Source organism: Mustela erminea, chromosome 18, assembly GCF_009829155.1.
Source record: "Mustela erminea isolate mMusErm1 chromosome 18, mMusErm1.Pri, whole genome shotgun sequence".
Lineage (NCBI taxonomy): Eukaryota > Metazoa > Chordata > Mammalia > Carnivora > Mustelidae > Mustela > Mustela erminea.
The window spans coordinates 27,076,057-27,089,981 of record NC_045631.1 but is presented as its reverse complement, the minus strand read 5'-3'; the positions used below and the strand labels follow the sequence as shown (position 1 = coordinate 27,089,981).

The 13,925-nt window shown below is 50.3% G+C and overlaps 1 protein-coding gene across 10 annotated transcripts in view; it reads right to left on the bottom strand.

The window, feature by feature from the left end:
- Positions 1-13,925, bottom strand: part of BCAS3 (BCAS3 microtubule associated cell migration factor) — a 587,541-nt gene that overhangs the window by 12,449 nt on the left and 561,167 nt on the right. For 5 of the 10 annotated variants that reach the window (XM_032320069.1, XM_032320067.1, XM_032320072.1 and 2 more), the window contains one exon: positions 11,015-11,182. In XM_032320069.1, coding sequence (XP_032175960.1) covers positions 11,015-11,182 — 168 coding nt within the window. Of the gene's footprint in view, positions 1-531; positions 598-11,014; positions 11,183-13,925 lie in introns of all 10 variants that reach the window. The other 5 variants (XM_032320065.1, XM_032320063.1, XM_032320066.1 and 2 more) reach the window with 2 other exon arrangements.

Here is a 13,925-nt window from a genome sequence, read left to right as displayed (position 1 = left end):
GTGATCAGTAATGAATTTTGTGTTACATTAGGTTGTATAAATGGACAGACAAGCGCAGACAACAAGTGGCCAGGAGTCGGGGCTAATCTAATGATGTAAAAATAGAGACAGCACCAATTATACTAGGGGCCAGCTCCAGGCTCCTGCAGGGACTGCAAATGAATAGGTACAAATCAAATTACTCACTAATAGACGCACTACAAGAGGGGCAGTCAATGGTAAGTGCATTAGAGCCCAGTGACCTCTCTGCTCTGCACAGCAGAATCCGAAAATTTGACTTCCATCTTAAAAGTGGGGGGCAGGGAACGAGGGTCTCAAAGAAACTCTTGTTGGGTGAAGAACAACAACTACGGCCCATCCCAAACCAGTCCGCTGCCAGGAGGTACCTCCTGTCTGTGTTGACCTCTTGCCCTCATTTCAAGGCTCCTGAGAGCCTGAGCACCCGCGGGGGGTAAGGGAGCAACTTCTTGAGGGACAAACAGAGCAGCGGGACGAAGCCTTGCACGTAGGCAAAGACAGGAGGTTACATACCAACATACTTCACAGCCACGTGTCTCTCAGGGGTGGTGTTTTTTACGGCTACGTCAAGGGCTGTGTCTGTATTGAAAATAGAATATTTCTTTAAAGAGGATCACAACATGGACCTTTAAGAGAGCAGCAAGTGCTCAAAACAAAGCAAGTAGATATCAAAATCCAGTTGGGCCACGGAGAGCTCTGCAGGGGGCTTGTTCGTGGTCTGTTCCACGGTGCAGCACATCCGGACTCTGCCCTAATGCTTGTCAGCCTCGACCGCCGAAATCCTTCCCTCCCTTCCTCCTGCCCCGCGCTGCCTACTGAGTGCCTGTATCCATGGATCATGGAGACGTGCTCAGAGGCAGGAACCCGATGCTCCTTCTCAGCTCTCCGTGGCGTGAGGGGAAACCCAGTGTGAAGCCAAAGCATCTCCAAGCCTTCCGAGGACCCAGCCAGGCCCAGACGGACACGGGACCCTGCTGGGCTTCTCCCTCCACCCCCTCGAAGGCCAGCACTATCACACCCTCCAAGTCGAGATGGCATGCTGGTCCTGGCCGACTGGGGCCCAGAGATTATGGAAACATGCTGGCAGAACGAGCACAGGGAGGACACAGAGTGAAAAAAGGAACCGACACAAATGTAGCAACTGGATGTTGATCTTCCCCAAACTTAATTAAGCACACAGAGCGGTGGGATAGGAAGCTCTCAGGCTTCACTGAATAACATGTGGGGGGAGTTGGGGGCGGTCTGTGAAGCCTGGTGCTGGGGGATTCTGCCAGCAAATTAAAAAATTTATGCTTATGCAGTGGGCCTGCAGGTGCCTGGGGGCAGGGGTGGGGTTCAAAGAGAAGTGGGCAGGAAGAAATCACCGAAGTCAGTGGTCAGGCGGCTGATTCTGACAGAGGTACTTGGAAATGCTTTCTTCTGCTACATTCAGTCACACTGGCATGGCTTGGCCTTCTTGGTATAGTGAGGCTCTGGATTCCTGAAGGGTCAGAGGGTCATTTCCAACTTTCATTTCCTGTGTGTCATGTGTCTCTCCTCTATTACCAGCCATCAAACCTAGGGGCCAGTCCATACACCACAGACCATCTTCGGAGGACGCGAGGCAGGCTCAGAGGGAAAGATGGGTATTTAACCATCCATGACTGTGTTCAACTTTGTTCAGATCTCACACCTCACAGAAAGGTCAATGGTTAAAGGTGAATTCTTTGGCAGAGGAGGAGAACAGAGAGAAATACTCCCTCTTGTTAACCATTTACCTATGTTAATGTCTCCAGAGGAGGGCCCTCGTCTGGGGGTCCATCTGCCCTTCCCCACCCTCTTGTCCGAGCCTGTTCAATTTTCCACAGGAACTCCTGCCTCCATGTTGGGGCAACACCCGGAAAGGGGATTCTGAAGGTTCACCAATGAAGTCACACTGGCACTTCCTCCTTGTTGACAGGAATCAGGGTGCTTTGGTTACAGAATTCAGAGCAGACTGGGCAACTGAAAAGTGCACAGAGGAGCTTCTCAGTCCTAAGCTCCCATTATAGCTCTGCCCTGGCCTGGGACTTCTAGCAGCCTTGGGAGACAGGGAGAGGGAGAGAGGGGGGAGAGGGAGGGGTAAACAGGAAGAGAGACGGGAGAGGGCAAAGGGGAAGAGTGGGGACTACGAGAGAGACAGAGATGGAGAGAGAGGGAGATGCGGGTAGGAAAGGGAGAGGGAGGGAAAGAGAGAGAGAGAAATGGTCTATCTAGAATCAGATTTGACAATGGGCCAGAAACTAACAAGTGTGTCCTAAACATGGTCATTTTTCCCATTGCTCTGGCTCGCTTTCATTTACTTCTCAGGAGCCACAAAAACCCATGCAGTCATTCAACAAACATTACTGGGGCTCAGCTTGGCTCTCGTCCCAGTGCTGCATGGTGGGCAATGAGAAGGCTGGTGGTTAGAGGTAACAAAGAGGAATAATGAGATTCTGTCCAACGCACCAGAATCAGGTTAAGACATGCAGTACGGGCAGTGTGGCTGAGGGAGGGGCTGAAGGGACCACCCGGCTGTGGCATGTAGAAGGGAATCAGACACGGCTAGGTAAAGGACAAGGCAACAGACACTACTTATCTGGGGCCAAGTGTCCAGGGAGCTGGCAGTTCAGAAGCTCAGAGGAGAGAGAAAGGGCATTGGGTGGCAAGGTCAGGGAGGGTTTCACAGAGGGGATGTGATTGGAACTTGGTCTACAGAAGTGACTGGGCAGAGAGGCAGGGCAGAGGGGACTCTAACATAGAGCCAGGTGAGCAGGGCTCGTGCTGCGGACGACGGGATGGTTCTGATGGGAGCATGTTTGCATGAAGGTGGTGGTGAGGATGAATACCAATAAGGGGTTACTGGGGACAAGTGAGTGAGAGAGCAGGTTGCCAAGGAGGGTGAGGGGGGCCTGGAAGAGCCCTGAAATCTCATGGCAGCAGCCGAGGTGGAAACATGGGGGCCCTGGGCATGTTGTGAGTAGGGAAATAGGAACAGGCTCTGAACGTGAGAGCCCCATTCCTCTTCTGGGGATCCCTTCTCATTCTGAATAGCGGGTGGGAGTCACTGAACTACCCTCTGACCAGTGAGACTGACCGGATCTTGAGAAACTCCTAGCTCTCTCTCTCTCTCTCTCTCTCTCTCTCATCCTGCTGTCAGCATTCCTGGGCTGTGTGAGCAGAGTGGCGTTATTTAAAGCTCCGGGCCTCATTTCACTTCTTGTGAGGTTACAGCTCAGGCTTCTTAACCTCAGCGCCCACTCTTTGGATGAGGTGACTAGATGGTATACAATGTAAACTTCTTTAGAGATACTGTATCTCTTTGACCTGTTTTCTCTGCATTTCCTGAGTCAAGTTTATAAAAAAAATTACTTTCCTTCTGTTTTGTGTGGATCCCAATTTCACAAATCTTTCTCACGAACCAATTTTATCATTTATATACACACATACAAGCTTATTTTCATTTTTCAAACAATGACAAAAACAACTAGTAGTGCAGGCCCTTGTACAATGTCGCTTACCCATGGAGAATATAAGCTTTGTGAGCACTCAGTTGGTTAATGGGTCACAAAAGGGCCCCCATTATCTTGACCTGGGGGAGAAATAAACATCTGCAGCTGGGGGCAGGGTTGGTTGGGAACCACTAGGTGTGAATTAAGTCCCAGATGAAGGGTCACAGATAGGACCCACAGGTGTGGGAGATCCAACCCAAGAAGCCTGAAGACCTACAGGCATGGGTGTGGGCACACCTGGCCAGGACTGGAAACCACCACCTGGGTTCAGTGCGCCTGTCCCTTCACCCCTCTGTCCAGTAAGCACCTGCACAGAGGTTTGGTCTGAACACCAAGGACAACATAAGTAGGGCTGTCCCTGAAGATGCTTTTGCTATTGTCCATGGGACAGACCCTTAAAGAAAACACTATTCTGATACCAGAGCAATGAAAACTCATCTAATCCCACTGTTTTACAGAGCCTGGGTTCCAGTACCTCCTCAATATCTCATTTTGATCCTGTGTTTTTTGTTATGATCTGACTTCAAATCTTTCCTCTTTCCTCCATTGTGAGTCAGAGAGGGGAACATCTCCCTGGCACTGTTGTGATGATGAAAGGACATTTCTGTTACTAGCCTAGAGGCTGAAATATAGAAGCCACTTGGTAGGGATGGCCATTATCATTGTGAGGAGCCAATGAGAAGACAGATAATGGAGCGTCCTGTCCAGCAGCACAGTGCCCGGCACCTAACACACACGGGGAGCAGACGATTCCATGTTGCCTGGTTTCTCTTGCCCATGGTACTGGAGAAGAAACTGAACCCAGAATGGGAAAGGAACTTGCCCAAGGTCACAAAGAGTTCCCCCATTCCTTCATGAGGACTTCCAAATGCCACTGAGAAGAAAAAAACCAACATTCTTCCCAGCATCAGTAGCTGGGTACTAGGAATGGAAAGGGCTGTCAGATTCAACCTTTCCCACCAGTGGAAACTAGCGAGGAACAGGCCATCTGACACCGAACTGGGACACAGATGGCAATGCCAACAAGGCCGCGCCCCAGTTCGCAGGCAGCAGCTGCCTCCCCGCCACCCTCAGCAGCAGTGCTGTGGCCGCCGTGGTGCTGGGCTCTGTGTCTGGGGGCTCCTATGTCTCTGGGGACTTACTCTTCTCTCCCCACCCTCAGCAACCATGGCAGCTGTGACTGGGCAACTGGCAGTTTTGTCTTCACATCCTAAAAAGACCCATCCAGACTCCTGGTCCAGCCCTGCTAGGCAGGCCCCTGTGGAAAGCCCGAGAAAGGAGCCAGAGAGGAAAACACACCACTCAGCACTGCTGCCTCCTCTGGAGCTTTCATCTCTGTGAGGGTAACAACCATGCCTACTTCCCCACAGTGCCCAGCCCAGCGGGGAGAAACCAGCAGGTGTCTACAGTGAGCCTGCCCACCCACTGCGACCATGGAAGAAGGTGCAGGCCATTGACGAGGTCACTGAGAAAAGACATGAAAAGCATTTTGCAGACATACTGTAGAAGGAGCAAAATTCTAGGGCCCAATTTGGTAACGCAAACGGAAGGACCTAAGTGATAGGCTAAATTGCTAGGATGAAAGCGCTTGCCAGAAAGTAGAGATGTCTAAGGAATACGAGAATTAATTCACTACCACGATTGTCACCTGAGCATGTGGCAACTTGAGATGGGGACAGGGCCAGTATGGCCTCTACAGAAATGCAGCCTCAGCCTGATAATGACCACAGCCCTCAGCAGTGGGCTGAGTGAGAGTTCCAAGGCCCATTGGAAGAGCTAATCCTGGAGGGAGGCTAGAGGGACCAACACACTGGGTTACTTGCCTTGGGGAACACATCTGGTCAACTCCAATAAGAATAGCTGACATTTATTACTAACATCGATTTCTGCAGTCCTGAAATGGAAGACAGTATTGGCACAAGGCCACGCACACACAAGTGCACATACATGTGTGTGCATGCACACACACACGCAGTGCTCTTCGTTCTTCTTCTGCAGATTATCAGGTATTTGTTAATTTACTGAAAACGTCCTATGACCATTTAAAAATGGTGCATGTTGTTCAAAATGTGCTTTTTGTGTTAAAAAGGAAAAAAGACAGCCTTTCAAGAAGGAAAAGTTTTCTGACAAATCCTTGAAAGAGATTTCATTGAAAATAATCCTAATAATTAATATACATACATGAAAACTGAGGGGATTTGGGCAAATAAATTAGAGCATTGGTTTAAACTATAGGCTGAAATTCACTGGTGTATTGTGAAATAAATTTAGTGAGTCATGACCACATTCTTTTAAAAATGTAAGAAAATAGAAAGTACTAGAATGCACTGCTTATAACACTGTTTTGTGAAAGTTTTGTATGGTTGGTTGGGTAAGGAAGTAAGTGTATGTCTGACAGAAGGCAAGAGGCAAAGATTGAGCCTGTACGGTGATCCCCTAAAGTAAATGTTTCTGGACTAGAATAGTCCACTTGAAGAGATGGCAGACAGAAAAAGATGAAGCCTCTTTTCTCCCTTTAGTGCCATGATTATAAATGAGAAATGGTGTTCCTGGGATTGCAGGAAGTCACAGTCAGGGGAAAGAGACAGTTCCTCTTGACCTTGAGAGCTGACTTAGTGAGCTCTTAAGAGTCAACAGCAGCAAAAGGAGGCTGCCTGCAACAGAGACATGTTAAGCTTATCAGGGCTTGGGAATGAGTCCTGGGACTTTTGCCATTAGACATGGGAGAGAGCAAAGAAGAAAGAAAAAAGTTTAGCTGAAGACGGAAAGAGTTAAAGTCTAAAGAGAAAACACACTTAATATGTATCCAGGTGTTTATGAAGATTTGTTGGTATTAGGTTCTATCTATCTAGACACAAAACAACTGGAGTAAGTACATGTTTTGCTTATTTAAAAAATTCTATTTTTTCTAGAAAAGGCAATATTGAAAGGAATGTCTGCTAAGCAGGAATTAGTCAGGTTGTTTTGAGGGGGGTGAGAGAGAGAGGAGGGGCTGTGGGAGACAGCATTCCGGGCAGGAGAAATATGTGTGGGGGGCCTGGCGGGCAGAGAGAGCACGTGGGCTCAGGGACCCTCCGGGGAGTTCAGCTTGGCTGGAGCTGGCAACAGCAGTGGGAGAGGAGTCTGGAGACAGGGCAGCAGCTGGTCATGAAGGGCTTTGTACACAGTGAGATGGGGTGGACCCGGACAAGGCCAGGGTTGGGGGAGAGGAAGTATCAGCAGGTGCCTGGGTGAGTGGTTCTGGAGTTCTGGAGAGAGCCATCTTGGAGATTATTTGGAATTAGTCAGTTTAGAGGAGGTAAGGGAGGCCCCAGAAGCAGAGGAGATTGCCCTGTACTGACTGAGGGTGAGGGAAGAAGGCCAAGGCAGGGCTTTGAGAAATATACCTCAGGCCGAAACGGAAGGAAAACCCAGAAAAGCAAGGGAAGAAAAGGAGCCAGATGCAGAAGAAAAACCAGGAGAGTGAGGCAGAACAGGAGCCACAGGAGAGCACCTTGAGATCATGGGGCATGGCTCATGGTGCCAAAGCCAAGGGTCTGGTGGTGACTTTGGGGAAATAGCTGTTGTGGTTGGGCAGGCTACGGAGGCTGGGACTGTGCCTCCTCTGTGTCAAGAGCGGATGGGAGGCTGTTGTGAGGACGGCTAGGATCTGGGTGCGTGGAGTCAAGAGATCTCTTGAATAATGACCACCATTTTCTCTCGGAGAGTGAGAGACAAGATGGTGGGGTAAGAGACCTGAGAATAGGGAAGTCTGAAATACTAGCCATGCAGAAGGAAAAAGAGATTTCAAAATGATGGACTGAGCACATGCACCATATTAAAAAAAAAAAATGAAGGGAAAATATTAAAAAAGGAAACATAAACTCCTACGGGACTAGAGATCTGCGGAATCTTAAGAGAAGGAAATCAGGCCAGAAGCGACAGCAGGAGACAGGGACTGTGGCAGAACTGCTCACTTCTAGACTGGATGCAGAGTTCATTCACTCAGCAAACAGTGACCACAGGCCTACTATGCACCAGACACTGTTCTAGGTGCCGGTTGCTGGATTCTGTGGGAAAAAATGAGCATAAACTGAGAACAGGAGGAGGGGCTACTAGCACAATAGAGAAGGCCTTCTCTGGCTCACTGGAGAGTCAATGCCAGAAATCTGTAGAGGTGCCAAACTGAACCGCTTGGGATTCTCCTTCAGCAAGTGTCAGAGCAGAAGTGTCAGAGCAGAACTGGACTGACCTTGATTTGGAGTTTTGCTGAACGGGGACAATGAAAGGCTGACGGGGCAAGGGGTGTGTTAATACTCCAAGACAGCGACTCAGCCAGTTATTTTAGAGCAGATTTGCAAATCACACATGTGATCTAGTTAGAATACCTGGTCAGCAGCCCCCATGGAGGACAGAACTAACACCTGCCTCCTAGATGAACTGTGTTTAAAGACAGACCTTGTCACATGTGCATAGAGACCTTATTAGGATGCTTGTGTTGACTCAGCGGGGCTGGGTGGGGCCCGAGACTGCATTTCTAACCCACCCCCAGGGACAGAGGGTGCTGCGGATTCCCAAACCACTCCTGGAATAGCAAGGCTTAAAGAGAGAAAGAAAAAAAAAAGGTTTTGCTTTACTTTTGGGGCACAGCTAAATTGCCTATGGTATAGCTTTCTGGTGAGGTGCTGAAGCCGGCTGACAGCGACATTTTCAGGAATTCAGCAAGCCAACTGACACCATGTTGATGGCCTGACATTGGCCATAACTCGAATTTTTATACTACAGAAATGTCCAAATGCTAACAAGCAGGGCCTACCTGCTTCCCTCTGGAAAGCCGGTTGGTAAACAATTCCCAGCATGTCACTAGCGTAGCCTGTTATCACCGTGACGAATGCTCTAAAATGGGCTTCAGTGTTGGGGGGTCACAAGCGCATGCTCTGTTCACACCTTGTTAAAGAGGCCATTGATCGTGATTGAGAGACTACACAAGATGCCTGCTGGAAGGTACTGAGGATTGATCATCTCAGGTGCCTTGGAGTACCTGACACCAGCAAACACTTACTGTCACCTTATGTGTAGGTCCTGTGAGCCACGGAGAGGAGGAGAGTGGTGGGAAGGCAGAGATGGACGGGCTGCTATGGCAAAGGGAGGCTTGATGACATTCGCATCCAAGTCACACCGCCTGTCCCAGGCCATTCCTGGGTGCGCAGGGCTGCCCCTCTGAGGCCCTCGGCTGCACCACTAAGCCTGGGACTTCAACTGGAGTTGCACGACGGGACAAGTGATTCTCCGCAATGGCAGAGGGAAACGAGTTAATTTCCATAATACCTGCTTTACTGACTGACCCTTCAAATGGAGGCAGATTTTAAAAAACTGATACATTTAATATGGTCAAAAAACCCCAAATGAATCCCTTTTGGTGACAGTTTGGGGAGGAAAATGAAATTCCTCTGCTCAAGAAGGGCATCTCTTATTTTCTGACCTGTGGGTCATGCAGTTTTAATTTCCTCTCTCATCTCTTCTTCTTCTTTTTTAATTTCACAAACCTGCTTAAGGCCACAAAGACACTCCTGAATCCCTCAGCTGTCTGGCAGATGAACTGCTGCCAGGTTTGTTCAGGTTACTGTTTGCGCCAGGCTGAAGTTCTCCAGCTCCGGACCCGGCACCCCTTTAAATCTGCTTGCTGGCAGAGGGGCTCCAAGTACTGTCTGAGGAGAGCAGCCCATGAGCCGTGTGAGCCCCGGCAAGGGTGGCTCCTGGGGAGTGAGTCTGGTGACACCAGGCCCTGGTGGATGGAGCAGGGGCTGGCAGGGAACCGATGGGTGCAGGGGAAAGGCGGTGCTAGAGGGAACTTTTGGAATGAGAAAAGCTTCCCCCCTTCTCTGAACTTCCAAGGAAAACAGGGTCAGAGCGTCTGTAAATGGCAGAGCCCGCCTCATCTGCAGATGCAGGGAAAAGAACAGGGGCACGGTGGGCTACCATCCATGGTTGGGAGGGCTGGATGATGGGGAGAATGATGGTGTGCACATGTCTGTGCATGTGTGTGCACGAGGGAAGGGGGCATAGCTGGTTGCTGCTTCCAAGGTCTGCATCTCCTCTCTCTCCAGGGAGGAAGGGGGTGTGGAAGGGGGCTGGCCCTCAGAGATGGCTGTCTCCTGCGGCCTAGGGCACTTCTCTATCCCCAGGCACACTCCTTTTCTTCCCTCCTTGAATCCATTCTGTCCATTTGCCTAGTACGGCGCAAGCACTGTGGACGGGCCCAGAGCTGATGCTGTGGAGGTGGAGAGGAGAAAGCTGGGTCTCTCTCCGCTTGGCACAGAACAGGAGGACTGAATGGGAGGTGAAGAAGGGAGGGGAAGAAGAGAGGGAAAAGCTTAACTGCTGACTATCTAGGGGAGGGGGAGGATCCACACGGAAGTGGGACAGACGTGTGATGACGTCGGGCATTTCAAGCCCTGCTAAAAATGGTTGCCTCTCTAAATCTTGCTGATCCTGATTCCTGTCCCAGGTTGTAAGTTTCTCCTCGCTGGGATCCTCTTCCCAGGTAGGCCGGTGCAGTGGGGACGATAATGATCACAGTAAAGAATAGTCTCCAGAGACCTTGGGCAAGCAAGAGTGGAAGGCCCACAGCCAGGATCTGCTCGACCCAGTAGGAAGTTCCTGTTGACCTCAGGTACTGGGGAAGAGGCCTGCTGGGCAGTCGTTCTTGGGCCTAAAAGCTGGGCTAGAGAATGCATTAGCTACATAGGAATGGAGAATGAGGAGGTGCTTCGGAAGAAAAGGAGCGGCAGGCTGCGCTGTAATTGTGCGGCGATGGGAGCATCGTGGTCTTTCCTGACTGCATGCTGTGCACGTGTGTGTGCATGTGTGCATGGACACATGCGTGCGTGCACGTGCACATGTATGCTGCTTGCTGGCACAGGGCTCACCCATCTTCTAAGGACATCTTCTGACTGCTCTACAGATTCGAGAAGCTGCCCTGGGCTCTGGCTGCCGAGCCCTCTCACAGGCAAGAGCCCAAGGGCAAAGGCAGCAGAAGAAAGAGTAGCCTGGGGGCTCAAACCAGCCTTGCTTCATGCTTGCTCCCTCCAGGCAGGCAGGCCCCACTGCTACTTGCTAATCCACAAAGCCTCGGGCATGAGAGAATGACGGAAGGTGCGCTGCCTTCCCACTCCATGTCTTAGGACTGTTGAGAACTGAGGGACTCCACAGTTGTTCCTTCCCTTGGAGTAGGTGTCCTTCCAGGAGCCACATGTACAACACAGTTGCATTTGTCACTGCATTTGTGTACATGTTATTCCACGTACGACGGGTCACTGGGTCCCGTGCACTCCTTCACACAGGGCTCTCCCAAGACCAGAGACTTCCAAACTGATGCTAGTCAGAGTGCTGACCAAAGGAACACACAGTTAGAATAAATGGACACCCTCTCCTGCCAGAGAAGGTCTATGCCAACATGTGCTGGTCCTGACCCCGTCAGGCTGGAAGTGCGAGGCCACCTTTACCTGTTCCGGATCCCACCACGTCCCGGCTCGGCGACTCGGCCATGGCATCGGCGAGCCGCTCCCGGAGGCCTTCCTCTGTGTGCTCCATGGAGGACATGTGCCGCAGTCCAAAGCCCTCGGGCCAGCTCCCACACACCTCTAGCAGGGTCACGCTCCGGTCAAAGGTACCTGCGGCACACATGGGATATCCGGCCTTGAGTGTGTGCTTTCAGAGAGCGGGCCCTTCCCCTGTCTACCTGCCACTAGCCGCCCCCTCCTCACCCCCACCCCCACCCCCACCACCGTCCGTTTTGGCTTTTCTTCTCCAGGCTGGATGGAGGAGACACCACCATGAAACCCGTGCTGAGGGCAGCACAGCTCATGACGTGAGATCAGACACGGCAGACTTTCAGGAAAAAGACCTCAGAAACAGGTCAAGGGCAGAGCACCTCTTGGCCAGGTTCAACCCAAACACACCTCTACTTTTCTTTCTTTGAGGCAATAGGCCTTTCCCTAACAGTTCATTTAAAAAAGTGGTACATAGCTTAAAACTTCAAAAAAGTTTTTCATCCCACTCCATCCTCTAACCTGTATCCAACCTCCTCATGTTACATCTGAGGCTCAGATCCATCAGCAGGTTTGTGACAGACCTGGGTCAAGAACTCCCATCACCTGACGCCTCAATCTGGAGCTCGCTCTACTCTGCCGCACGCAGTCCCCCAGCTGCCCAAGGACAGACGGACAAGAGGGGCACCATTTGGGGGACGCCAGCAATGGAGCTAGGTGATAGAATCTCCAGCTAAAATTGTTCCTTAACTTGAAGGCGTGTTCCAGTTCCAAGACGTACATGGCGCTGTGCTCGGTGCCAAGATGAGATTTTAGGTGCAAGATCACTTCAAAGTCTAAATTTAAATTCTTCTCCTCTATTATACAGCAAGTCTTCTGTGAAAGCTTAGTTCGTCTACTCTCTCTTGGAAGGAGATTATCGTCATGCTCTGTTGCTTTAAGCACATACCATTTTCCCAGTGATTAGGTAACTGAATCTACTGCATTTATTGGGCTTGGTTCCTGCCAGCACCAGGAAGATGGGGAAAAAATGCAAATGCCAATGTTTCCTAAAGTTAAAAGTACGCACAACACACACTTTTTATCAGGCCTTGCTTCTCCTCTTTGATCAGCCGTCAGAAACTATCTTCCCCAGGCGGGCAGGACTGGGCAGCGTCAGCGCACACTCTCTGCCAATGACAGGTGGTAATAGAGAGGGTGCGAGCCCCAGCCCCGGCAGGCGGCCCTGCCTCTGATAATGGCCAAAGCATCGAGGTGATAACCGTTAGTAAACACTCCGACAGCCGGTGACTCCATACATCAGCAAAGAGGGCCAGATAATCCTGAGCTCTTCTGACCAGACAAAGGCCCTTGGCCAGCCCGCTGGGATTTATATGTGTGGCAAGGGTCACCACTGGCTCCTGAATGTCATCAGCCAAGTTTGGCTTTGATTTATCTCTTGCCTAATTGCAGGGAAGATTCCTGGTGCTGGGAGGATGGGTAACATCTACAAAAGTATCTCCCCAAGAAGAGGCCACCTTGAGACTGGGTTGCCGGGCATCGGCTTGTTGGGTGGGACCCAGGAATGGGGAGCTGCCTGATACTACCTTCTCTCTTCATTAGCAGGGTCAGGATGGATCTGGGGAGCCAGGAGCCAGTGGTGGGGGTGAGGAGCTCTGAGCATCAGCCCTCCAAGGGTCTGAACCGTGCATTCATGCCTTGGCAGTACCAAGCCCAGAGCCAACCCCCGAGAGCATTAGCAATAATCAAAAGTGCCCAGGCCCTAAGGACTGGTGACATACTGATATATGTCACTGATGACATATGACCCACTCTCTAAGTGATGTTAGGTAAGTCCCTCAATCTCTTTTTTCCATCTCTGAAGTAGAACTATTAACTCTGCCTCGAAGGAATGGAAGGTTAAGCCAGGTTCCCACCAGGAGCCGGAGTTCTCCCCTGGTGCTGTCCCATTCTTAGCCGACAAGATCAAGAGCTACAGTGTCATTGCGCCTCTGATGACCGGCAGATGAGGGAGTTAGTAATAAAACCTGCGCACTCCCCCACCTTGTAACCTCAGGGCTGTGGTGACAGCTTTCTTATGGACAGACATGTCTCAGAGTCTGTCTCAAGAATGGGGATGCCCTTACCTTCTGTCACTTCACAAGAGCAGCGTGCCTGTCCCTAAAAGGTGCTCAGTCAGTGTTAGTACACGCCGTTCTTAGAGGTCAGGGCAGCTGAGCAGACAGCAGGAGCCAAGAGGAAGAAGAAAACAAAATAAGCCAGCAACATGCTATGACAAGAAGGGTGCAGGTAAGAAGGCAGGCCTGATCTACGACAGATGGTAAAGGCCAGAGGAGCATGTGGTATTTTAGGGACAAAACAACAGTAGACATGTGAAAAAGAAATCATGAGCTGGTGGAGAATGGAAATAGAGCTGGACTCAAATGTAGGTTCTCGACATGTATTAACTGCGTAGGTCCGGGCAAGTTCTTTAACTTTCTGAGCCTCTGATTCCATACCCATAAAAGTGGAAAAAACAGTACAACCCTACAGGGTTGTTGTGAGAGTTGGATTAGATGAACATACAATCAATCCCTAGCACATAATGGGGTTGCTCATGTGCATGTTAGTAACAGCAAATATGTACAACTTTATACCGCTGGAAGCATCATCATAAATATTGCCTATCACAATCCTGAGACTGGTTTTTTTTTTGTTGTTGTTGTTTTAATTTATTTTTTTGACAGAGACAGAGATAGCAAGAGAATACAAGCAGGGGAGTATGAGAGGGAAAAGCAGGCTTCCAGCTGAGCAGGGAGCCTGATGTGGGGCTTGATCCCAGGACCCCAGGATCAGATCCCAGGACCCTGGGATCATGACCTGAGGT